The sequence below is a fragment of the Callorhinchus milii genome, unplaced genomic scaffold (assembly GCF_018977255.1).
Source record: "Callorhinchus milii isolate IMCB2004 unplaced genomic scaffold, IMCB_Cmil_1.0 Scaffold3, whole genome shotgun sequence".
Taxonomy (NCBI): domain Eukaryota; kingdom Metazoa; phylum Chordata; class Chondrichthyes; order Chimaeriformes; family Callorhinchidae; genus Callorhinchus; species Callorhinchus milii.
Window position 1 is genome coordinate 92,011,007 of NW_024704744.1, and position 26,498 is coordinate 92,037,504.

The following is a 26,498-nucleotide window of genomic DNA, read 5'->3' on the forward strand; positions in this document are numbered from 1 at the left end:
TCAAACAATGTGGAAGTTATTTTTTCAAGATCACCCTGCTCGAGTCTAGTTCATTACAGGATGCATTTGTAGGGGTGTGTGTAGAGTGACTGAGCCCTGAGGGTGTGTGTAGAGTGACAGCCCTGAGGGTGTGTGTAGAGTGACTGAGCCCTGAGGGTGTGTGTAGAGTGACTGAGCCCCTGAGGGTGTGTGTAGAAGTGACTGAGCCCTGAGGGGTGTGTGTAGAGTGACTGAGCCCTGAGGGTTGTGTAGAGATGACTGAGCCCTGAGGGTGTGTGTAGAGTGACTGAGCCCTGAGGGTGTGTGTAGAGTGACTGAGCCCTGAGGGTGTGTGTAGAGTGACTCAGCCCTGAGGGTGTGTGTAGAGTGACTCAGCCCTGAGGGTGTGTGTAGAGTGACTCAGCCCTGAGGGTGTGTAGTAACAGTGTGAGTGACAAGGCTGACTGCCCTGACTGTGTTGGGACAGTGTCTGGGGTGTGATGAGGGGAGGGGGCCGGGATTAGTGTTGAATAATGAGGCTGGTCTGGCCCACCCTAACCGTGTTTCTCCCCGTTTTTGCAGCTATCTGTCGCCAGGGCTGCAGTCCTGAACACGGCTCCTGTAAATATCCTGGGGAGTGCAGGTAAACTGCTCGCATGCTGAGCTTACACAATCCTTTGTTGAGATTGGCGCTGAATTATATGTTGAAGTTGCCCTGTGAATCCTGTGTTGAGATTACTCTGTACTGCACTGAATCCTGTGCTAAGATTACGCTGTGCTGGATTGAATTCTGTGTTGAGATTACGCTGTACTGCACTGAATCCTGTGTTGAATCTCTGTACTGTGATTGTAGATTACGCTGTGCTGATTGAATTCTGTGTTGAGATTACGTGTACTGCACTGAATCCTGTGTTGATTGTGCTGAGATTACGTTGTACTAAATCCTATGTTGAGATGGAATTCCTTGTTGACATTGTGCTGCACTGAATCTTGTGTTGATATTGTGTCTCAGAACACATGCCTGGTTCTCCGTGGGAAGAGCTTCATAGAATATGCTGTAAACTGAAAAGGTAGTGGTGCTTGGCTGGCGGCAGGGAAGATCACTTTAGGCAGACAGTGGTGACTGGCACCAAGGAGATGGCAGTGCCCAGGGCAGCAGGAGTCAGTGCGGAATTGGATGTAATTGGGAGATTCTTCGGGTTTGAAAGGAATGGATGTTGTTGATTTGGGGTGTAAGCCCCAGATTTTTCCATATGTCCTCACCTTCTCGTAGTAATAATAATAATAATCCTTGCATTTGATATAGTGCCTTATCATTGTTGAGGTGTCTCAAAGAGCTTCATGGAATATACTGTAAAGTGAATTGACTGTTTTGTGGGCGAAACGTGGCAACCAATTGTGGCTTGAGAGGGAAAATTATTATTCTAATGTTTTAAAAAAAATATTTGAGGGATTATTACTCCCAGAAAAGCAATCTGCCAGTCGACTAACAATCGGGTTCCTACTTATTGTGGGTGAAGTAAGAAACTTTGCCTAAGATTTCGCCCTGCCTGGGAATCAAATCCAGATCCGCTCGCTTGCGAGGCGAGTGCTATCTTAACCAATATTCTACAGCACTCCACTGTAACTTGGGCTGAGCTCAGTCGATCAAACCCTCGCTTCTGAGTCGGAAGATTGTCAGTTCAAGCCTCACATCAGGACTTAGAATCACACAGTCTAGGCTAATGCTCCAGTACACTCACTTTGTGGCCGGTTGTGGGATGCTGCTGTGCGCAATTGGCTGCCATGTTTTGTCCACAAAATACATTTACTTTACAGTGAATCCAGACGTCTTGATGACATGATAAGGCCTATCAGATTATTAGAATTATTATTATTTACTATTATTAAATAAACCCCCACATTATCATCTCCCAATCTTCAAAGCAGTCTGCCAAAATATCCGTCACTCGCACATTCTCTCTCTCTCGCTATCTTGGCTGCTCTCAGCTGAGGTTTAACAGCTGTAAAGGAATCTTGTCAACAGTCGCTGATGATTGCAAAATTCTAACACTGTGCATCACTTTCCCTCTCACATACTTACTTACCGTACACCAAAGGGAAGCCCATACAAACTAGCGGAGAGGCTTTCGATGTAGCTTTGCTGTAATATCTCAGGTACACTGTGACTGCAGAATGTTTAACTATTCCCTTTTCTTTCCATACCTCAAACTTCACATATACTTTCCAGTTAAAGGTTGGAATAGCAATCAGAGTTGTGTAGCTCAGTGGTTAGAACGCTCGTCTCGCAAGCGAGAGGACCTGGATTCAAATCCCTGGCAGGGCGAACAAAACATTAGACAAGTTTCCTTTCTCCACGTTCACGCCTCTGCTTACCTAGCAGTAAGTGGGAACCTAGTTGTTAGTTGATTAGGGCAATCCTGAAGAGTTATGAGACATCCTCCTGATGTGAAGGTGTTCTATCAAAAGTAAGATTGTTATTGCTGAATAACTGGCTTGTCAAGGTAGGACCACCCAAGCCGTTAGGCCTTTGGCTTGCAGGGTTAATAGGAACTGAGTGGGAGGATTCCCTGCCCCTAGTGACTGGTCTGCCCTTCTAGATCCTGCCGATGGGCTGTGCTGTCATCAGCAGTGTCATGAATACTGCAGACCCACCTGTTCTTAATAATACAATACTTGTATTTGATGTTGGGCCTTTTGCGGAGCACAGAGAGCAAGTACTCCGTTGCACATTGTTATGCTAGGGCATGGTGGAGGAGGGGTGGTAGGGGCTGGATGTGTAATGGGAGTTTGTATTGCTTACAGCAATGTGAAGCATCATTTTTCTCCCAAGTAAATGAGGCTGTGACACGATTGGAGGGTCCCTGGCATGCCCATTGCTCGGGGTGAGATTTGGCTGATAAGCAGGCGTTTAATTTAGCAGGTTTAAAGCTTCAATCCAATCCTTGTTGTACAAAAAGAGTTGCTAATTGATTTGCCTTCCAGAGGAGATCAATTTGGATCAGTGTCCCTTGGGGGATGGTGGGGGGTGGATACAGATGTTTGCGATGTCTATCACTGGAGGCTAACCCGTCTCGTGCTGACATTAGACCCATGGAGTCCTGTAGCTTAGAGGTTACAGCACTCGCAAGCGAGAGGACCCGGGTTCGATTCCCAGGCAGGGTAAAACCTTGGGCGGATTTACTTACTCCACGCAATATAGCAACGTCCGCTGTGTCAATCCACTTTACGGTATATTCTGTGAAGCACTTTGCGATGTGATAAACCGCTGTATCAAATGCAAGTATTATTACTATTATTATTATTATAACCAGCTGCCTTGCTGGGGTGGGTTCAGTCTAAACCAGTAAAACAAGTTTGGCTCCACCACTGGGCTGGCCAGCCCTGCCTGCCTGCCGTTCTCTATCTCACCTCCCACTCGCTGTTAGGGCACGCACTGCTGAGTATTTACTTAAGTTACAACTTTCCCACAGTTGATTTGCATTTGCTGGGCAACAGCACAGCCTTTTGTGTGTGTGCGTCTGTGTTTTTTAAATGGGTTTTGATCCCTTCTCCTGACTTGAAAGGTGCTATCAAATGTAATTTTGTTGTTGTTCTCCCTCCCCCTCTACATTCCCTCCCATCATTTTGGAAAGCACATTACCTCACGTGAAGGGCGCTAAACAAACACAAATCATCGGTGTTATTGTTCATCGTCTTGTGTTTTATCCAGCGCCTTTCACGTCGGGAGGAAGTCTCAAAGCGCTTCCCAGGATTGACTGTGAGGTGTAGTGACCGTGTATTGTAGGCGAACGCAGCAGCCAATTTGCGCACTGCAAAGTCCCGCTAACTGATTGTTGGCCAGGACACTGGGAGAGAGAAACTTCTTTCTCTTTGCCAGCAGTGCCGTGGGATGTTTAACGTCCACCTGAACAGGCACAGCCAGGACCTCGGTTTAACATCTCATCGGAAGGACGGCACCTCTGACAGTACAGCACTCCCCCCAGCACTGCACTGGAGAGTCTGGAATGTGAGCTCAAAGTCCCTGACATGGGGCTTGAACCCACTACCTTCTGACTCAGGAGGCCGGTTTGGGAGTGTGAGTGACTATGACATCTGTTTTGTATTAATAACTAGCTGACCTGCAGTTGGCTTTTGGGCAGGATGAAGGGATTGGGAAATAATTCCTGCTTTCACATTGCATATATCTTTTGGGGAGTGTTTTGTGCAGAGCTTCACTTTTGACTTTGATGGTGATGCCACGTGTTTCTTTATATATGAATATCTGCTGTATGTGAAGTTGGCTTCTCAGAATGCTTTCTGTCTCCTAATATTGCTGGGAAAACGACCCTCTTCTTAAGACTGTAGCTCAGTGGTTAAGGCACTCGCTTCGCAAGCAAGAGGACCTGGGTTCAATTCCTAGGCAGAGCTAAACGTTTCCTTACTCCATACGCCTCTGTTCACCTACAATAACAAAATTATATTTGGAAAGCGCCTTTCATGTTGGGGAGGACGGTCCAAGGCACTGAACAGTTGGGGATCAGTACCCGAGCGGGCAGGGTTGGGATGAGGGAGGGCGGCTGAAAACACGGTTAAAGGAGGGTCTTGAGTTGTGCTTGAAGTGCGAGGGCACTGGCGCGAGCCATTCAGGAAGGCCTCGGTCTTCCTGACAGTCAGCTGTAGAAAGTTGGCTCTCATCCAGGACTTGATGTCAGACAGACAGTCTGTCAGGATGTCAGTTGTCCTGGAATCAAGGGTGGAGGCAGAGAGATAGTGTTGGGTGTCATCCGCGAGCATGTGGAAGTTGACCCTATGTCTGTGTATGATGTCACCAAGGGGGAGCATGTAGAGGTTGAAGAGGTGGGGACCGAGGACAGAGCCCTGAGGGACACCGCACAACAGTCTGTTCCTCTAGGAAGTGACTAGGAGGTTCCCAATTACCTAGCAGAATTAGAAACCCGGTCGTTAGTCAATTGGCGGATCGCTTTTCCGGGTGTAATAATTCCTTCAAAAGAAAAATGAATTTAAAAAAATAATTTGGTCACTCAATCCACACCTGTTCGTGGGACACAGCTGTGCACGAGTGGCTGCCGTGTTTTGCCCGCAAAATATACAGTCAATTCACTTTACAGTACAGCCCAGTGAAGCTCTTTGAGACGTGTTAAGGGATTATATCAAATGCAAGGATTATTAATAATTAAAGCATGTATTGGTGTCTCCTAGTATCGTGGGTATGTGTTTAGGACAGACACTGCTGCCATCACTGAACTGTGTAAAACCCCCAGTGGGAGATCAGACAGGAATTTCTGATGAGAAAACCTGCTGTGGGTATGAAAGTGGCCAGATAACAGATTAATACCTAAAGCCCTTGTTTTCTTTTAGAAAATACATTTCCTTTTTTCCAACTTTATTTTCCCTGTGTAGGCTTCATTTCAGTTGAGAAACAGTTTGTTTTATTTTTGTTCTTTCTTTTTTATCCTCTTTTTCTCTATCTCTCTCCCCCCTTTTTATGCAGACCACACCATCACTCCCCATCTCCCTCTGCCTACCCCCACTATCTGACACTCTACGTACAACTCTCTGCCCCGCCCCTTCCCTCTCCAATTTCAAATCCCATCTAATAAGATACCCATTTGACCAATCTATCTTTCGGCTTCTCTTTATACATATATACACACACACACACGGTCAGCTCTGAGTATTTTTTTGCTCAGCCGTGTGTCTTGACACAGGCAGAAATTCATCCCCGTGCAAACCAAGCTGAGAATTCCCACCTACACCTGGAAATCCCAGAGAGAGATTGTTGGAATGGAATATGCACTCTCTCCCTGGAGGGACACATCCTGTTTACCTAATTCCGGAGAGTATTAGGTGCAGGTTGGTGGGAGCCAACTCTTGGGGATCCCAGAGTGTGCGTTGGGGTAACTGCTGGAGTCTAACCAGTTAAACCTCACAGCTTGCCATTGACATTCCTGTCTGGCAAGCTTTCCCGTCCTTTTCAAGTGGATGTTAAACATCCTGTGGCACTCATAATAATAATCCTTACATTTGACATAGAGCTTTAACACGTGTTCGAGACGTCTCAAAGCGCTTAACAGGATATACTGTAAATTGAATTGAGTATAGTTTGTGGGCGAAACATGGCATAGGGAAGGGAATTTCTCTTTCCCAGTGTCCTGGCCAACAATTTACTAGATAAAATCAATCACTCACTTCATGGCTGTTTGTGGGACATTGCTGTGCGCAAATTGGCTGCTCACAAAACACACACTTTACAGTAAATCCTGTGAAGCACTTTGAGGCATCTTGAGAGTTTGAAAGTTGCTGTAGCAAATGGGAGGATTAGCATCATTAACTGCTTAAGAAGAATTCTGTTCTGCCCATATAATAATTATTATAAGTCCTGGAGTCCTGTAGCTTGGTGGTTAGGGCACTCGCCTCGCAAGCGAGATGACCAAGGTTTGATTCCCAGGCAGGGCGAATCGTTGGGCAAGTTTCCTTACACCACGCGCTTCTGTTTACCTCGCAGTAAGTAAGGAACCTGGTTGTTAGTTGATTGGCTTTTCCGGGGATAATCATTGCTTGAAAAAAATAATAATTTGGTCATTCAATCCACAACTGTTTGTGAGACACTGCTGTGCACAATTGGTTGACAAATTTTGCCCACAAGACACACAGTCAATTCACTGTACAGTATATCCTGTGAAGCGCTTTGAGACGTCTCAAAAGATGTGATTAGGTACTATATCAAATGCAAGGATTAGTATTTATTAACGCTGCAGAGCTGTTTGCAGGGGGGCCTTTGGCAGTAAATTTGACTGAATGTATTTTGTTCCAGCCGCTCCTGGTTGTGTGAGCTGTAATTAGCCACGTAATTAGCTACAGGGTGGTTTCTCTGTAATATGGAAAACTTGGTGATGTTTGTACATCAATTTATGGAGATAATTTTTTCGTTGTTGTCCTGGGGAAATGACTCTCCAGACGAAACGTAGTTGTTCCCATGGTGCTCTCTTTTTTTTGGCGAGAGAAGGGAGTCCTCCTGATGTGAAAGGTGCTTTACAAATGTAATTTTGTTGTTGTTAAGACCTCTATAAAACTTCACCCACTGTCTACACCATCTGTATCTCTAACACCTTCAACTTTCCACACATTACTTGAAAACTTTCTCTCCTTTTCTCTCCCTCTCCCCGTCCCCCCATCCCTCTCGCTTCCCCTCTCCCCACCCCACCGTTCCCCCTTTCTACCTCTCGCCCCCCCCCCCCCCCTCTCTCATTCACATCTCCTTTACGCTGGGAACCTACATGAGAGGAATGGCACAGAGAACGAGGGGCGGAGAAACACTTATAAATGAGAGACAGCTAACAAAACACAGCCAGGGGCTGTAACCTCTGGAGTTGGACAGGTCAGAGTTAAATATAAACTGTTTCCCTGCCTCCAAATCCCTGCTTACAGGAAGCGACGAAGGTTTACAACAACAACATCTTGTGTTTATATTGCATCCCCTCAAGAAGGATACAGTCCAGGCTGACACTCCAGTTCGGTGCTGGGGATCAGGGAGAGAGCACTGCATTGTCAGAGGTGCCGTCCTTCGGGTTAAACCGAGGACCCGTGGGATGTTAAAGATCCCGCGGCACTTATTGGAAAAGAGAAGGGAGTTTCTCTCTCCCTCCTGGTGTCTTGGCCGACAGTCCCGCTGATACGATTGGTCACTCACTCCATTTTTTGTTGTAGGACGTCGTTTTGTACAAATTGGCTGCCACATACGCTTACAAACCCTCGATAACTACACTTTACAGTGAATCCTGTGAAGCGCTGTGAGACGTCCTCCCGATGTGAAAGGCGCTGGAGCAGATGCATGAATTATTGGGATTAATAATCCTTGCGTTTGATGTGGCCCTTTCTCACATTTTCACGACATCTCTAAGCGCTTCACAGAATATACTGCAAAGCGAAGCTACTGTGTATTTTGTGGGCAAAACGCAGCAGCTAATCGAGCGCAGCAGTGACCCACAAAACTGGTGGATTGAGTGACCACATTTTTTATTTGATTGATTGCTGTTGCTTTTCTGTGCGCTCTTGTGTTGTGATGTGACGTGAGCTGCAGTGGGATGCCTTGTGTTGCAGGTGTCAGTATGGTTGGAAGGGGCAGTACTGTGACAAGTGTACCCCTCACCCTGGCTGTGTGCACGGCACCTGTGTGGAGCCCTGGCAGTGTCGTTGTGAAACCAACTGGGGCGGTCAGCTGTGTGACAAAGGTAAGCAGGGAACCCGGGAAGCGCTTTGGGACGTCTCAATGGCGTGATAAGGCGCTGTGCAAATACATGGATTATTATTATTGATTATGATTATTATTATTGTGATATTATTTTGATTACGATGATTATTGATGATTATCGTTGATTATTGATGATGATGATGATTATTATTATTGCTTCCTCAGATCTGAACTACTGTGGGACACGACTGCCCTGTTTGAACGGGGGAACGTGCAGCAACACTGGGCCAGACAAATATCAGTGCACCTGCCCCGACGGCTATTCTGGGAAAAACTGTGAGATTGGTGAGTGCTCGCAGCCTGGTGTGGGAGGCCCTGCCTTGTGTCGCCTTCCTGCCCGCCCACCGCCTGATTACATTTCCTGAGTCAACTGTCGGCTGCGCCTTTGGAAAATGTGTCAGCCTGGCTCATCAGTGGGAGCGCTCTCATCTCCGAGTCGGATGGTTGTGGGTTGAAGCCCCACGTCGGGACTTGGAATCACAGAGTCTAAGCTGATGCTCCAGTGCAGTGCCGGGGGGGAGCACTGCACTGTCAGAGGCTCCGTCCTTTGGATGGGATGTTAAATAGAGCTCCCGTCTTGTCTGTTCAGGTGGATGTTAAAGATCCTGCGATGCTGCCGGCGTCCTGACCAACAATCCACCAGATACAATTGTTCGCTCACTCCATGATTATTTGTGTGGCATTGCTGTGTACAACGGCTGCTGATTTTGACCACAAAATACACAATCACTCCAGTGAATCCTTTGAAGCATTTTGAGATGTTTCTCTCTCTCTCTTTTCCCCCTCCCGCCCATTTCAAGACGTGGAGACAGAGTGTGCATTGGGGTAACTGTTGGAGTCTAACCAGCTAAAACCACATAGCTCGCCATGTTTGGCAAACTTTCCTGCTGCTTGTCCAGCGAGGACCACTCTCGCCGTTAAGAGTTTGGGTTTGCAGGGTTAACAGGAGCTGAATGGGAAGATTCCCTGCCCCCAGCGATTGGTCGGCCCTTCCAGGTCCTATCAATGGGCTGTGCTGGACCGTCATCAGTCTCAGGACACCAAAGTGTCTTATTAATGGGTTGACAGAGGAAACTATCAATATAATTAGGATGTTGTCCAATACATTGTCCTGTGTTTGACTTGCAGCCGAGCATGCGTGTATCTCTGACCCCTGCTATAACAGAGGAAGCTGTTCGGAAACCCCAATGGGGTTTAAATGTCTGTGCGTCTCTGGGTGGGCCGGCCCAACCTGCACCATTGGTGAGTAATCAACCAATCATTAGCCCCCACCGTTGGCACGTTAACCAATCACCAGCCTCCACTGTTGGCGCGTTAACCAGTCACCAGCCTCCACCGTTGGCGCGTTAACCAGTCACCAGCCTCCACCGTTGGCGCGTTAACCAGTCACCAGCCTCCACCGTTGGCCGCGTTAACCAATCTCTGAGCTCTCAGTCTAGGCCAATGATGACCAACCATTCACACGTGGCTCAATCCGCTCGGAGCCGCCGCTAATTCTAATTCCATCCAATGGGGACAACATTGGGAGGCAGGTGGATGCCGGGCGAACGTCTGTTAACCTCGGACGCCACTTAAACTGGACAAAGCACCCGGCCCACATGCATCCAGCTTAACCGGTTTCCACTGTATCTGGAAGTCGAGCGGATTGGCTTTAGGCATCGCAAGCTTAAAGCACATGAGAGGAGACATGGATTCTATATGAGGGGCGCTCTATAAATGCAAGTTGTTGTTGCTGCTGTGTTTGATATTGTGTGTGTGTGTGTTTGTGCGCAGATATTGATGAGTGCGAGGCTGACCCGTGTGCCCATGGGGGTACTTGCCAGGACATGGTGGATGGCTTCAAATGCATTTGCCCCCAGCAGTGGACAGGCAAAACATGCCAACTGGGTAACTACCCTTTAACCTAACTTCCCCCGGGTTTGTGACAGGAAAAACAGAGACGCTCCCGTTAGTTAACTTTGTGTCTGACTAAATTGCTCTTTGTGAGATGTTGAGTTGGGAGTTTTTTTTGGGCGGTGAGGGTTTGAGAGGAGACTTTAAACCCGTCTATGCCTGTTCAGGTGGACTTTAAAGGTCCCATGTCGCTGTTGGGAAAAAAGAGACAGGAGTTTCTCTCTCTCTACCCTGGTGTCCTGGCCGACAATCTCCCAAGTAAGATTGGTCACTCACTTCACGGCTGTTTGTAGGACATCGCTGTGTGCAAATTGTCTGCTGAATTTACCCATAAAATAGTCATTACAATTCACAATAATCCTGTGAAACACTTTGAGACTTCTCCAACCCCCCCCAATGTGATCGAATGAAAGCGTTATTAGCCGTGTGTTTAGCTGTTAATAATAATTGTTGCATTTAATACAGTCGTCAAGGTGTCTCAAAGTGCTTCACAGGATTTTACTGTGAAGTGAATGTGTATTTTGTGGGCAAATACAGCAGCCAATTTGCACACAGTGACATCCCCATAAACAGCCATGACTTTTTTTCTGGAGGATTGTCGGCCAGGACACCGAGAGAGAAACTCCCTTCTCTTTTTGAGTGGCACCGCAGGAGATCTTTTAACGCCCACCTTATTAATAAAGAGTGGTGGGGTGTAAACGTAGGGATAATAATAATCCTTGCATTTGATATAGCGCCTTATCACATCTTCTACACGTCTCAAAGCGCTTCACAGAATATACTTAGTGGGATAATTATTAAACAACGTTGTTGTAGTGAATAATAGTAAGTTTATTTTCCTCTAATCCTGGAATGTGTTGCCCCCTCTCGCAGATGCCAACGAGTGTGAGGGGAAGCCGTGTGCTAACGCCAATGCCTGCCACAACCTGATCGGGGGCTATTACTGCGACTGTATGCCGGGCTGGGCCGGCCAGGACTGTGACCTGCGTGAGTACCCACTTCCTCTGGCCAACCCCACAACCCTCACCCCCACCCCCTCCACCGCACAACCCCAAACCCGATCCTTTTTGCACAACAAAGGATTTGGATCTCTCCATTCTGTTGTGTCAGCCTGGCTCAGTGGTAGCTCTCTCTCACCTCGGACTTGTAATCGTATAGTCTAAGCTGACGCTCCAGTGCAGTGCTGGGGGTGTGTTACATTGTCGGAAGTGCCATCCTACGGATGAGATGTTAAACCGAGGTCCTGTCTTCCTGTTCAGATGGACGTTAAAGATCCCATTGGCATTATTGGAAAAGAGAAGGGAGTTTTTCTCTCTCTCTCCGGGTGTCATGGCCAACAATCCTCCAAATAAAATTGGTTATTCACTCCACGGCTGTAAGTGGGAAATTGCTGTGTGCAACTAGCTGCCACGTTTCGCCCACAAAATACAGTCAATCCACTTTACCGTAGGACCTGAGAAGCACTTTGAGAAGTTTTAGTGACATAAGGCACTACACCAATTGCAACGATTATTCTTACAACTGATGACAGTGGGGAGAGAATAGCCTTGTGAAGCTCAGCCTTAAGCAGCGCAAATCAAACACTTTGTAATGTAAAAGAGGCAACAACTTTCAATCACATAGCGTCGTGTCTCTTGAGCGCTAGGAGCTGCGTTTTTAGTGACTGTACAAGCGTTCTGAGATGCTACGCTATGTCGGGAGCACTATATACCTGCAAGGAGGAGGAGGAGGAGTTGTTGTATTGGGGTGGGGAGGAGGGGCTGGGGGTTAGCCTGGGTTGCTCTGAAGGAAGGCAGTGAAACCGCGGCTGATTACCGTGTGGGCGAGACTCCACGGACCTGATTGTGGTGATGTGCAAGAGTCTGACGCACCTGGTTTTATTACAGACATCGACGATTGTCACGGACAATGCCAGAACGGGGGAACATGCAAGGTATTGTGTCTCTCTCTGGCTGGTTCCCTCTCTGGCTCTGGCTCTCTGGGCTGTCTCTTTCTCTGGGCTGTCTCTTTCTCTGGGCTGTCTCTTTCTCTGGGCTGTCTCTTTCTCTGGGCTGTCTCTTTCTCTGGGCTGTCTCTCTCTCTCTGGGCTGTCTCTCTCTCTCTGGGCTGTCTCTCTCTCTCTGGGCTGTCTCTCTCTCTCTGGGCTGTCTCTCTCTCTCTGGGCTGTCTCTCTCTCTCTGGGCTGTCTCTCTCTCTCTGGGCTGTCTCTCTCTCTCTGGGCTGTCTCTCTCTCTCTGGGCTGTCTCTCTCTCTCTGGGCTGTCTCTCTCTCTCTGGGCTCTCTCTCTCTGGCTGTCTCTTTCTCTGGGCTCTCTCTCTCTGGCTGTCTCTTTCTCTGCGCTCTCTCTCTCTCTGGCTGTCTCTCTATCAGCTGGATATCTTTAGTTTCGGATGAAGTCCTGACTGTCTGCCTGTCTGCTTTGTTTGTCAGGATTTGGTGAACAGCTACCGCTGTGCGTGTGCCCCTGGTTTTGTGGGGCAGCACTGTGAGCGAGCGGTCAGTGGATGTGCCAGCAAGCCCTGCCTGAACGGTGGGCAGTGCCAGGAGACCCTCACCGGGGTCCAGTGCCTGTGTCCAGCCGGATTCTCCGGGAACCTGTGTCAGGTGAGCGGAGGTCTTGCCCTTCTACCAGATAAACCAGCTTCTACAGAGGAGCGTGGTCAATGTCCAGCATGGGCATTACCCACCTCCGTTTGTACCTCGCAATCAACACAGCTCAAACCCTCGTCCACGCCTTCGTCACTTCCCAGTTGGACTATTCCGATCCCCTCTCTGCTGTTCTCCCCACCACCACCATACACAAAACCCGATCAATCCAGAACTCCGCCTTTCAGATACTCACCCGCACAAAACTTTGTACCTCCATCACACCAGTCTTTGTCAGGCACCACTGTTCTCCCAATCGCCAAGCTGTTCGATTTCAAGATCCTCTCACTCATTTTCAAACCCTTCATAGAGGTGGTAAATAGGATTGAAAAAGTAAACCCAGATCATTAATTTCGGATGCACCGAGACAGTAGGACAAGAGGACACAGGGTTAGAGCTGTAAAGGGGCAATTTCAGGACAGACACCAGGAAGTGATTCTTTACCCAGAGGGTAATTAACAACTGGAACAGGTTACCAGGAAGGGCGGGTTGAGGCCAGGACACTGGGACTCGTTTAAAAAGCAGCTGGATGCTGTGATGGGGGGACGGTAGGGTGGGTGTTCTGGAGGGAGGAGGTCAGATGAGCCGAAGGGGCTTCTTCATCCAAACCCATCTTGTGAAAGCTCTGGAGTTCACCGTGTTGTAGGTGGGAGAATTCCGTGTCTAAGTGTATTGCATTTTTCCCCTGTTCCAGCTGGACATCGATTACTGTCAGCCAAACCCGTGTGGCAATGGGGCCCCCTGCTTTAACCTGGCCGCCGACTATTTCTGCCGCTGCCCGGAGGATTATGAAGGGAAGAACTGTTCCCACCTAAAGGATCATTGCCAGACGACGCCTTGTCAAGGTGATTGTTTCTTCACTTTCTTTATTCACGTTCTAGTTTGGTCTGACACACACGGAAACCCATCACTGACCAGCTGGGTGTCTGACACACACGGAAACCCATCACCGTGACCAGCCGGTGTCTGACACACACGGAAACCCATCACCGTGACCAGCCGGGTGTCTGACACACACGGAAACCCATCACCGTGACCAGCCGGGTGTCTGACACACACGGAAACCCATCACCGTGATCAGCCGGGTGTCTGACACACACGGAAACCCATCACCGTGACCAGCCGGGTGTCTGACACACACGGAAACCCATCACCGTGATCAGCCGGGTGTCTGACACACACGGAAACCCATCACCGTGATCAGCCGGGTGTCTGACACACACGGAAACCCATCACCGTGATCAGCCGGGTGTGACACACACGGAAACCCATCACCGTGACCAGCCGGGTATCAGTGTGTTGTGGCTTCAGTTTAGTAATCTGAGTTGATTATGTCCAGTGTGTACGGTGTCTGAGTTGAGTCTGTGGTGCATGGGTATGAGGATGTTTTGTGTGTATGTGTATAAGAGGGTGTTGGCTGTGTGTGTGTATGTGTGAGAGGGTGTTTGTTTGAGAGAGCCTGACCTCCCCAATCTCCCTCCCAGTTATTGACAGCTGTACAGTTACCGTGGCTTCAAACACCACACCCGAGGGAATCCGCTTCATCTTCTCCAACGTGTGTGGCCCGCACGGCAAGTGTAAGAGCCAGGCCGACGGCAAGTTCACGTGTGACTGCAGCGAGGGCTTCACCGGGGCTTACTGCCACGAGAGTAAGAGAATTATAATATGATAATCATTAATAATAATCATCCACAAATTTGGGTTTTGGATGGAGACTTAATAAGGAGTGTTGACGTAACCTTGTTTATTAATAATAATAATAATCTTTGCATTTGACATAGTGCCTTATCACGTCTTCGAGACATCTCAAAGCGCTTCACAGTATATACTGTAAAGTGAATTGATTGTATATTTCCTGGGCGAAATGCGGGCAGCTAATTGTCCCACAAACGGTCAAGAATTGATTGAGCGAATTATTATTTTTTTAAAAAATTGGGAAGGATTATTACCCCCAGAAAAGCGATCCACCGATCGACTTAACATCCGGGTTCCTACTCACTGTTAGGTAAACAGAGGTATGTGGAGTAAGGAAACTTGCCTAACGTTTCGTCCTGCCCGGGAATCAAACCCAAATCCTCTCACTTGCGAGGCGAGTGCTCTAACCACTGAGCTACGGGACTCTACAGGACCGTTTGCTTCTTAAATACATTTTTGTCCACTTTCCCAATGTAGGTATTTGACAACCCACTCAGCGCTTTGAGGCCCCATTCTAGAGGGCCGTAGAATGGCCCTCTACGTCAATGCAAATTGTTGTTGTTGGTATTGTTTTCCTGCCTCATGTTGGGAAGACATCTCAAAGCACTTTACAGGAGTGACTGTGTATCTTGTGGGCAAACTCACAGCCAGTTTGCACACAACAGTGTTGCACAAACAGCCATGAAGCGAGCGACGGGATCTTTAAAAGTCTGCCTGAAAAGGCACAGGCGGGACCTCGGTTTAACGTCTCATCCGAAGGTCGACACCTCTGACAATGTAGCGCCCCCCCCACCCCCAGCCCTGCACCGGAGCCTCAGCCTGGACTGAGCTCTGACCAAAGGCAAAATACTGCAGATTACTGGAAATTTGAAATAATAACAGAAGTGGTTTAGGAACACTCAGTAGGTCAGGCAGCATCTTTGGCGAGAGGAAAGTGAGTTAACGTTTCAGGTCGATGACCTTTCATCAGAACTCGGGAAAGGTCATCGACCGGAAACGTTAACCCACTTTCATCTCTCCATAGATGCTGCCTGAACTGCTGAGTGTTCCTAAACCACTTCTGTTATTTCTGAGCTGATTGGGTTGGTTTTGGCCTCATGATGTGTGTGAACGTGACCTTGTTTCTTGATTAAACCTTTTGTCTTCTCTCCCAATGTAGATATCAACGACTGCGCGAGTGACCCCTGTAAGTCCGGAGGGACCTGCATTGACGGAGTGAACGAGTACCAGTGCATTTGCCGGGAAGGCTGGGAAGGAGTGCTGTGTGAGATCAGTGAGTGTCACCTTCAGTTCCTTCACCCTTCCACTGCTCAGTTCATAGTAGTCTCGTGCAGGAGAAATCCCATCTCTATTTATTCTTATAAAGAAAAGAAACACGTACTCACCCGCTCTAAAACTCCTCACCCTGCCCATCTCACCAGCCCTCGCCAGGCTCCACTGACTCCCTACCACACACACACACACTAAACTGCGGACCTCAATCAGGTCACCCCTCAACCTTCTAAACTCAAGGGAATACAGACCACGTTTACGCCACCTGTCCTAATAATTTAAGCCCTGGTATCATTCTGGTGAATCTGCGCTGCACCCCCTCCAGATCCAATGTAACGTGGCGTCTCCGGGAGCCTGTGTCAGGCGGAGTGGGGTTTGTCGATTGTTGCTTAGGTTTTGTCCGCGCGTGTTCCAGATATCGACGACTGTGCTGTGAAGCCGTGTCAGAACAGAGGGACGTGCCAGGACCTGGTCAATGATTTCTACTGCGAGTGTAAGAACGGCTGGAAAGGCAAGACCTGCCACTCCCGTAAGTGTGCTCACTTCCTCTCACATTCACCCCACGTCACACGAAGCCTCAATTTCAAGATCCTAACATTCACGCATAAATCCTTTAGTGTCCTGGCACCTCACTTCCTCTCCGACTTGCTTACCCCCCACTCCACCACCCACCGCCTCCGCTCGGCTGGCTCCAGACTGCCGCTCGTCCCTTGTCCCCTCAGCTCCACTACCGGCAGCCGTGCCTTCAGCCACTACACCCTGAGACTCTGGAATTCTCTCGCTCAATCCCTCTCCTTTGCCCCCTCCCTCTCCACGTTTAGATCACGCTTGAAGACCTTCCTCTTCTGTGCTTACGGACACCTCGCCGCATGTAGCCTCGTGCAGGAGAAATCCCATCTCAATTCTTCTGAAGGATAGAGGGATTAAGGGATATGGGGATAAGGCAGGCAGATAGAGTTAGGTTAGAAGATCAGGCATGATATTATTGAATGGCGGGGCAGACTCGAGGGGCCGAATGGCCTAATGCTGCTCCTAATTCCTAAACACAATGCAAAATTACATTTGTATAGCGCCTTTCACGTCAGGAGGATGTCCCAAAGCGCTGAAACACAGGGAATTTCCACATGTAGATGGCAAGCATTGTAAAACTCTGTCTGGTTTGGAGATGGGTTTCCACATGTGTCAGGCACCCGGCTGATCAGATCGTGTTAGTTGAGCATATGTGTGGCTGCCTGTAACCTATGTTGTTGTTGTTGTTTGCAGGGGACAGTCAATGTGATGAAGCCACGTGTAATAATGGAGGGACATGCTACGATGAAGGAGACACGTTTAAATGCATGTGTGCCCCTGGCTGGGAGGGCTCCACCTGCAACATAGGTGAGCAAACCAGCTTTGAGATGCCATCCTGACATGAAAGTTGACATGTAAATCTGTGTCAGCCTGGCTCAGTCTCCGTGTGTGTGTCAGCCTGGCTCAGTCACCGTGTGTGTGTCAGCCTGGCTCAGTCACCGTGTGTGTGTCAGCCTGGCTCAGTCACCGTGTGTGTGTCAGCCTGGCTCAGTCACCGTGTGTGTGTCAGCCTGGCTCAGTCACCGTGTGTGTGTCAGCCTGGCTCAGTCACCGTGTGTGTGTCAGCCTGGCTCAGTCACCGTGTGTGTGTCAGCCTGGCTCAGTCACGGTGTGTGTGTGTGTCAGCCTGGCTCAGTCACGGTGTGTGTGTGTGTCAGCCTGGCTCAGTCACGGTGTGTGTGTGTCAGCCTGGCTCAGTCACGGTGTGTGTGTGTCAACCTGGCTCAGTCACCGTGTGTGCGTGTGTCAACCTGGCTCAGTCACCGTGTGTGCGTGTGTCAGCCTGGCTCAGTCACCGTGTGTGCGTGTGTCAGCCTGGCTCAGTCACCGTGTGTGCGTGTGTCAGCCTGGCTCAGTCACCGTGTGTGCGTGTGTCAGCCTGGCTCAGTCACCGTGTGTGCGTGTGTCAGCCTGGCTCAGTCACCGTGTGTGCGTGTGTCAGCCTGGCTCAGTCACCGTGTGTGCGTGTGTCAGCCTGGCTCAGTCACCGTGTGTGCGTGTGTCAGCCTGGCTCAGTCACCGTGTGTGCGTGTGTCAGCCTGGCTCAGTCACCGTGTGTGCGTGTGTCAGCCTGGCTCAGTCACCGTGTGTGCGTGTGTCAGCCTGGCTCAGTCACCGTGTGTGTGTGTGTCAGCGTGGCTCAGTCACCGTGTGTGTGTCATATCCTGTGAAGCGATTTGAGACATCTCAACAATGTAATAAGGCGCTGTATAAAATGCAAGGATTAATGGTATTATTAATTGTGTTATGTTTACATTGAGTGAGCAGCCTTCTGAGGTTGGTGGTTTGAGGGTGGTGGTGGGGTGTGGGGAACGATGATTTATTATGAAACTAAAGTGGAGTTAATGAGGTAAATAAACCGTGCTCTCTCTCTCCCCCCCCCTCTCTCTCTCCCCCTCCCCCCCTCTCTCTCTCTCCCTCCCCCTCTCTCTCTCCAGCGAGGAACAGCAGCTGCTCACCCCCACCCTGTGAGAATGGTGGCACATGTGTGGTCAGCGGAGACTCCTTCACCTGTGTGTGTAAAGAAGGATGGGAGGGCTCTACCTGCTCACAGAGTGAGTGTCCTTTCACTTGATCTCAAGGGGCTGGAATATAAAGGAGAGGAAATGATGCTTCAACTATACAGAGCCTTGGTCAGACCCCACCTGGAGAACTGCGTACAGTGTTGGGCATCGCACCTCAGGAAGGATATATTTGGCTCTGGAGGGGGTGCAGGGCAGGTTCACCAGAATGATACCAGGGGTTAAAGGGTTAAATGGCGAGGACCAGTTGCATGAACTTGGCTGTGGATAAAAGGCCGCGGAGGCCGGATCTATCCAAATTTTCAAGATTGAGGTGGAGAGAGATTTGTCAGGGTATCGAGGGACGTGGAGACAAGGGCGGGTTATTGGAGTTGAGGCACAGATCAGCCATGATCTTATAGAACGGCGGAACAGGCTTGAGGGGCTGAATGACCTTCTCCTGTTCCTATGTTCTGTTGCGGGGCGGGAAGGGAAAGAGTGAAGTCGATAGGGAGTGGGAGAGGAGAGAGTGAGGGATTGGCGGGGAGAGAGTGAGGGATTGGCGGGGAGGAGAGAGTGAGGGATTGGCGGGGAGGAGAGAGTGAGGGAGTGAGTTGGATTTAATGGGTCTTTGCTTCTCAGACTGGGATCGGCCACACAGTATATCCTCACCCTTGTCTTCAAATCCCTCCACTCCTCTGCACCCCCCTAGCTCTCCTCAAAATAGTGCCCGTTGCCTTTGTTCCACCGGGTCTGGCCTCCTCCTTGTCCCCCGAGTCCTCTGCTCCACCCTCGGCGGCGGTGCCATCAGCCACTATGCCCCGAGGCTCTGGAACTCCCTTCCTCACTCCCTTCGTCTCGTCCCCTCCCTTCCTATTTTCAGGTCTCTACTGAAGACCTTTGTTTTCGACCGCACCTTTGGTCACCTTCCTCCCCCTCCCCCGGGGCTCGGCCCCCTCCCCCGGGGCTCGGCCCCCTCCCCCGGGGCTCGGCCCCCTCCCCCGGGGCTCGGCCCCCTCCCCCGGGGCTCGGCCCCCTCCCCCGGGGCTCGGCCCCCTCCCCCGGGGCTCGGCCCCCTCCCCCGGGGCTCGGCCCCCTCCCCCGGGGCTCGGCCCCCTCCCCCGGGGCTCGGCCCCTCCCCCGGGGCTCGGCCCCCTCCCCCGGGCTCGGCCCCTCCCCGGGGCTCGGCCCCCTCCCCCGGGGCTCGGCCCCCTCCCCCGGGGCTCGGCCCCAGGATCCATTACTGTGAAGCGCTCTGAAACGTCCGGCGTGGAGGGTGCTATATAAATCCAAGTTGCTGTTGTTTTTCCCACCCCCTCCCGGCTTACCAGACCCTCCCAACACACACACCACACACTGCCTGTCCTGGTATCACCACTTACAGTCAGACAAACTAACACTTTATTATTTTTTTTCAGATGCAAATGACTGCAATCCACATCCATGGTAAATGAGATTGTTCCTTACAGTCATGCATTCTCTTATCTCTTCTCTCCTCTCTCTCTCTTGTTTTCTCTCTCTCTCTCTTGCTTGCTCACTCACTCACTCTAATACTCTCTCTCAGTCGTGCTCCCCCCTCTGTTGCTCTCTCTCTCTCTCTCCTCTGATACTCTCGCTTGCGCTCTCTCACCCTTCTGTCGTTCTCTCTCTATTTCTCTCTGTGTGTATGTCTCTGTCTCTCTCTGTTCCCAGATGAGCTGAGCTGATGTTCTGATTTAATTCTCAGCTATAACAGTGGGACGTGTGTCGACGGTGAGAATTGGTATCGATGCGAGTGTGCGCCAGGCTTCGCAGGGCCAGACTGCCGCATCAGTGAGTATTACCCCCATTCCTCCCCTTTCTCTCTCTCTCTCCTCATCCCCCCTTCTCTCTCATCCCCCCCACCCCCAATACTCATGTCCAGGTCATTAATGTATATTAAAAAATAGCAGTTGTCCTAATACTGATCCCTGGGGATAACACAGTACATCTCCCTCCAGTCTGGAAAAACAACCGTTTACCCCCACCCTCGGGTTCAAAACACTGATTGTTCAGCGCCTTGGGACGTCCTCAGCAACAACAATAACAACCTGGATTTATATAGCGCCCTCCATGCCGGACGGCGTCTCAGAGCGCTTCACAGTAACGGATCCCGGGACCGAGTCAGGGGGAGGGGGAGGAAGGTGCCAAAGGTGCGGTCGAAAAGAAAGGTCTTCAGCAGAGACCTGAAAATAGGACCTCCCAACATGAAAAGCGCTATGCAAATGTAATGCTGTTGTTTCTGTCTCCCAGCCAATTTTGGATGCGTGCTGCATCTGTTCCCGTAAACCCATGACGTTGTTGAGACATCTCAAAGCACTTCACAGAATATACTGTAAAGTGTATATAAATATATGAGACGAGAGAGTTTTTTTCTTTAACCCAGAGAGTTGTTACGGTCTGGAATGCACTGCCTGAAAAGGTGGTGGAAACAGATTCAATAACAACTTTCAAAAGGGAATTGGATAGGGACTTGAAGAGGAAAAAATTGGAAGGATATGGGGTAAGAGTGGGGGAGTGGGACTGATTGGGCAGCTCTTCCAAAGAACCGGCACAGGCACGATGGGCCGAATGGCCTCCTTCTGGGCTGCGATATTCTATGATTCTATCAGTGTAAAGCTGTGTGTTGTGGGTGAATTGTTCTGGGTTTGGCTCACGGTTTGCTCTCGTCTCTTCACTCAGACATTAATGAGTGCCAGTCCTCGCCCTGTGCCTACGGAGCCACGTGTGTGGACGAGATCAACGGTTACCGGTGTCTGTGTCCCCCAGGGAGGAGCGGGCAGCGCTGTCGACAAGGTGGGGAACACAGCCGAGTTCTAACCCTGAACCCCCGTGGAGCTTAGAGTCAAAGTTATTATAATAATTAGTAATAATCCTTGCCCTTGATACAGCGCCTCGTCACCACCTCGACTTGACTCAAAGCACTTCATGTGATGCACTAAAGTGTAGTGACTGTGTACTCTGTAGGTGAATGCGCCAGCCAATTTGGGCACAGCAACGTCCCCACAAACAGCCATGACCAATCAGTGACCAATTTTATTTTGGGGGATTGTCGGCCAGGACACCGGAGGGTGGTGGGTGGGGGAGAGAAACTCCCTTTTCTTTATCTTATCGTGCCGCAGGATCGTTAACGTCCACCTGGACAGGCACAGACGGGGCCTCGGTTTAACATCTCATTCGGGGGACGATGCAGCATTTCCCCCCCACCCACTCCCAGCACTGCACTGGAGCCTCAGCCTGGACTGACAGTTCTGTCCAGTGTTGGTCTGGTTCAGTCGGTCACACTCTCGTCTCTAAAGGGCACCGGATAAATGCTTGTTGTTGTTGGATTGTATCTGGTTGTGAGATGGTTGTTGGTTTCTCTGCTATAGTGACGGGGAGAGCGTGCGTGTTGAAAGACCGGGTCGCTCCACACGGAGCCAAGTGGGACGATGACTGCAACAGCTGCCAGTGTCACAACGGGAGGGTCACCTGTAGCAAGGTACAGCCTCCTCTGTGTCTGTCTCTCTCTCGTGTTCTCTCTCTCTCTCTCAGATCGTTACTTTCGGATGCACCGAGACAGTAGGACAAGAGGACACAGGGTTAGAGCTGTAAAGGGGCAATTTCAGGACAGACACCAGGAAGTGTTTCTTTACGCAGAGGGTAATTAACGACTGGAACAGGTTACCAGGAAGGGGGATTGAGGCCAGGATAGTGGGACTCGTTTACAAAGCAGCTGGATGCTGTGATGTGGGGGACGTTAGGGTGGGTGGGTGTTCTGGAGGGAGAAGATCAGATGTGCCGAAGGGTCTTCTTTATCTAAACCCAATCTTGGGGGTCCCCAATTGGTGGGTGATCTGCCGCTTGTCCGCTAGCAGCTCGCGTGCGTGTGTGTGGCCTGTGTTAATGTAATGTGTGTTGTTGTTGTTGTTGTTGTAGATGTGGTGTGGCCCTAAGCCGTGCAGGACGAATGGGCAGGGCTCGGGATCCGGGCGGGGGAGGTGCCCGGCCTGGCAGGCTTGTTTGCCTGTCAGTGAGAGCCAGTGTTTCGTGCCCCCGTGTGCGGGCTGGGGGGAGTGCCAGGCTGCCAACCAACCCGGCGTCAAAACCAAGTGCCAGCCCAACAACGCCTTCCTCGACCGCAGCTGTGCCAAAATCACCCTGGCCATCAACCGCGATCTACTGCAGCCGGTAAGTCGCCACTGAGACCGGCCGAGCGGGGCTGGGGGCTGGATAGGTGGGGGAGACCTTCACCTGGTCAGGGTGAAACCATCGTCAAGTTTCCTTACTCCCCGCACAAACACCTCTGTTTACCCAGCAGTAAGAAGGTTGTTAAGTCGATTGGCGGATCGCTTTTCTGGCGGTAATAATCCCTTCAAAACGAATAATAATTTGGTCACTCAATCCACGACTGCTTGTGGGACGCTGCTGTGCCACGTTTTGCCTACAAAATATAGTCAGTTGACTCTATAGAGTATATCCTGGGAAGCGTTTTGAGACGTCTCGAAGATGTGATAAGGCTCCATATCAAATGCAAGGAATATATTATAACGACAACAAAATTAATTTCCAAGTTTCACCCAGAAAATACACAGGGATTTAATGTTGCATTTGACAGGTGTGAGAAATCTGGAAGCTTTGGCTGTTGTCAATTCCCTTTGCACCCCCTTTTTCCACCCCCCACCACCAGACTTGCTGTCCCCCTCCCTCCTCTTCCCGCCCACCATCACTGGCTGAGCACCGCCATTCCTTGCTCCTCCCTACGTCTGTGACCAGCTAACCCCGTATCGACTTGTCCTCTCTCCCTCCACTCAGCAAGCTCCGGTCTGCTCCATGTTCCCCACCCAGCTCACCCTACAGTCAGTGGTCAGGCCTTCAGCCTCTCTGTCCCCCTTTGGATCTCCATCCCACAATCCCTCCACTTCACTCCCTCTCTTGCCTCCTTCAAGGCACATCTCAAGACCCTCCTCTTCAACTGTACCTTCGGCCACACCCCTGCCCTCTCTGCCCTCTACCCCTCCTGATCCCAACCCCCAGCTCGAGTCCAAATCCCTGACAGTCCAGGGCCTTGGGACTGTCCTCCCGACATGAAATGCAAGGATTATTATTATGTACAATTATATGATTTGTGAAGGAAGATGAGACTTGTGGCGAGGTTTAGCTTGAGTGCGAGTGAGTTGTTTTCAGTCTCTGGCACTGGTACAAGAGGTAGCCAGGCCAGAGAGGCTTGTTACCCACTGACTGACTGACTGACTGACTGACGGCTGTGTTTGTTCTGTCTGTTCAGGGGGTCACCACGGAGCACGTGTGCGCGGAACTCAGGCAGCTCCAGGTCTTACGCAACTTGTCCGTGGATCATTCCGTTTACCTCATCTGTGAGCAAACCAGCTCAGCCGCCAATGAGATCAGCGTGGCCATTGTAAGTCCCTCTCTCTCCCCCCCCCCCCCCCCCCCCACGGTCTCTCGTCTTGTCTCGTCTGTTTTCTGGGAAGATCGGTTGCCTTTTTAGGTGTGTGTGGGGTGGGGGAGGCAGGGTGGTAGATGTTTTAAATGTAATTTGACGTGGGGGGTGAGTGTTTAAGAGTCCCGAAGCGAGGTGGTTACAGGGCTTAGCCTCGCAAGTGAGAGGACCCAAGTTCAATACCTGGGCAGGACAGGGCGAAACCTTCAGCAAGTTTCCTTACTCCGTGCACACGCCTCGGTTTACCTAGCTGTATGTAGGAACCCTCTTGTCAGTCAATTGGCGGATTGCTTTTTCCGGGGATAATAATCCCTTGTGGCCACTCAATCCACAACTGTTTATGGGACACTCTGTGCGCAAATAGTTGCTGCGTTTCACCCACAAAATACACAGTCGCTATACTTTCCAGTATATTCTGTGAAGCGCTTTGAGACGTGTCGAAGGTGTGATAAGGCGCCAAATCAAATGCAAGGATTACATGTTGATGCTGACGATTATTTTGCCTCTCTGTCTCTAGTCAGTGGAGAATTCAGTCCAGGAAACCAATCCGATCAAAGATCTGACGGAGCAGATCACGGACGTGGTGAGCAAGCGAGGAGCTAACAACACCCTGCTCTCCGCCATCACACAAGTGCGAGTCCAAACCCTGCACGAGCCGCTCACACCAGGTGAGGCCTGAGGGAGAGGCGGGGGTGGGAAGAGGATAATCATAGATATCTACAGTGCAGAAGAAGGCCATTCGGCCTATACAGTCTAATTTTGCTCTCAAAGCAAGCTGTGTCCAACCCTGCCCTATCCCCACACCCCTAATCTCTATCCTTTATATTATCCATCTACTTCCTTCTTGAATATCCTCCTTGTTGGAATCGAGCCAGTCCTCTGTGACGGTCTCTAGTCTGGTCCCAGAGTATTCCAGGGCACTGCTGATCACAGCCCAGCCTGGCTCATCAGCCAGACCTGGAGAGGCAGAGCAGACTATTATTGTTATTATTAATAAATGTAAGGTTAATTCTTAATCCATGTGTCTGTGTGACTGACGCCGTGTGTGTATAGTGTGTTGCTGACCCTCTCGCTGTGTGTGTGTGTGTGTGTGTGTGTGTGTGTGGGATGTGTTACTGACCCCCTCTCTCGCTGCGTCCTCCCACGTGAAAGGCACTATACAAATGTAATTATGTTGTATGGAGTGTGTTACTGATCCTGTGTGTGCAGTATGTGTGTTGGTGTGTGTGGTGTATGTGGTGTGTTATTGACCCTCTCTGTGTGTGTCTGTGCTGTATGTCATGTGTTATTGACCTTGTGCGTATGGTGTGTGTTTAGTATGTTACTGACCCTCTCTCTCGCTGTGTATGTGTTGTATGTAGTGTGTTACAGATAGCCCCTCTCTCTTGCTGTGTATGTGTTGTATGCAGTGTTACTGACCCCCCTCTCCCTCTCTCGCTGTGTGTTGCTCACAGACCTGCTGGTGCCTTTGCTGAGCTCAGTGATCACGGTGGCCTGGATCTGCTGTTTTGTCACCCTCTTCCTGTGGTGGTTCCGACGGCGACGCAAGCGGAGCAGCCCCACCCCCACGCTGGCGGGGGGGCCGGGGGGCCCGGGGGGGGCCGAGGACCGCGATGGCGGGGTGGCCGCCAACAACGTACGCGAGCAGCTGCGGCAGATCAAGAACCCCATCGAGAAGCACGGGCGCGACTGCGAGGGCAAAAACTCCAAAATCGCCAAAATAAGGACGCAGAACTGCGAGGCTGAGGAGGGGGCCGCGGGGGCTCTGGACAAACAGCCACACAAGAACCGCTTCGGCAAGGCTGCCGCTTACACCCTGGTGGAGCGCGATGAGGCGGGGGCTCCCGAGACCCCGACCAAAAGCCCCAACTGGATCAACAAGCAGGACAACAGGGACTTGGAAAGTGCGCAGAGCCTGAACCACATGGAGTATATCGTATAGCCGGACGGACTGACGTCAGCCTCGTTTAACTCACACACTCGACATTTCTTGGGCTTTATCTCTCCCTCTTCTATCTCTCTTTCTCTCACTCTTTCTCTCGCTTTCTCCAAAAGGCTCGAAAGTCTTTACGTGTTCCTTGAATCTGCGTTAATACTTGTTTTGAATGTCAGGGTAAATTCATCGTTCACAGAGATCGACTCCCTCTCTGTTCATATCAGCTTCTAGACTTGTGGAGTCCTGCAGTGTATTGGGTTAGAGCGCTTGCCTCGCAAGCCAGAGGGACCCGGGTTCGATTCCCGGGCAGGACAAAACCTTAGGCAAGTTTCCTTACTCCACATGTCTCTGTTTACCTAGCGGTTAATGGGAAACCGCTTGTTAGTCGATCGGCAGATCGCTTTCCGGGAGGACTAATCCCTTCAAAATAAATAAATAAATTGGTCGCTTTAATCCACGACTGTTTGTGGGACGCTGCTGTGCGCAATTGGCTGCCGCGTTTCGCCCACAAAATATACAGTCAATCCGCTTCCCAGTATATTTTGTGAAGGGCTTTGAGGCGTCTCGAAGATGTGATGAGGCGCCGTATCGAATGCAAGGATTATTATTATTATTATTTCATGTTAAAGACCAATTTGCAATTGCCTGACAGGGGAGGGTTGTGGACGGTTGATGTGGGTGCCTGCGTTACACAGTATCTCACACCTATGCAAACAAAACGACAGCCATGCTGATCTCAGCGTGGACCTGGTATAAATTGAGTTAGTTAAATAGATGGCTGAACAGTCTCGCAAG

At 50.3% G+C, this 26,498-nt stretch overlaps 1 protein-coding gene across 1 annotated transcript; it reads left to right on the plus strand.

Moving 5' to 3' along the window:
• The first annotated feature begins 512 nt into the window (after positions 1-512).
• On the plus strand, positions 513-25,980 carry LOC121848551 (protein jagged-1-like). Its single transcript, XM_042333164.1, has 22 exons — positions 513-622; positions 8,083-8,213; positions 8,399-8,518; positions 9,362-9,475; positions 10,007-10,120; positions 11,000-11,113; positions 12,013-12,059; positions 12,557-12,730; positions 13,467-13,617; positions 14,257-14,421; positions 15,627-15,740; positions 16,155-16,268; positions 17,003-17,116; positions 18,247-18,363; positions 19,728-19,755; positions 20,036-20,121; positions 21,010-21,123; positions 21,699-21,808; positions 22,246-22,497; positions 23,594-23,725; positions 24,285-24,435; positions 25,222-25,980. The coding sequence occupies exons 1-22, from the start codon at positions 513-515 to the stop codon at positions 25,707-25,709; spliced, it is 3,060 nt and encodes a 1,019-aa protein (XP_042189098.1). The 3' UTR covers positions 25,710-25,980.
• Positions 25,981-26,498: the final 518 nt, after the last annotated feature.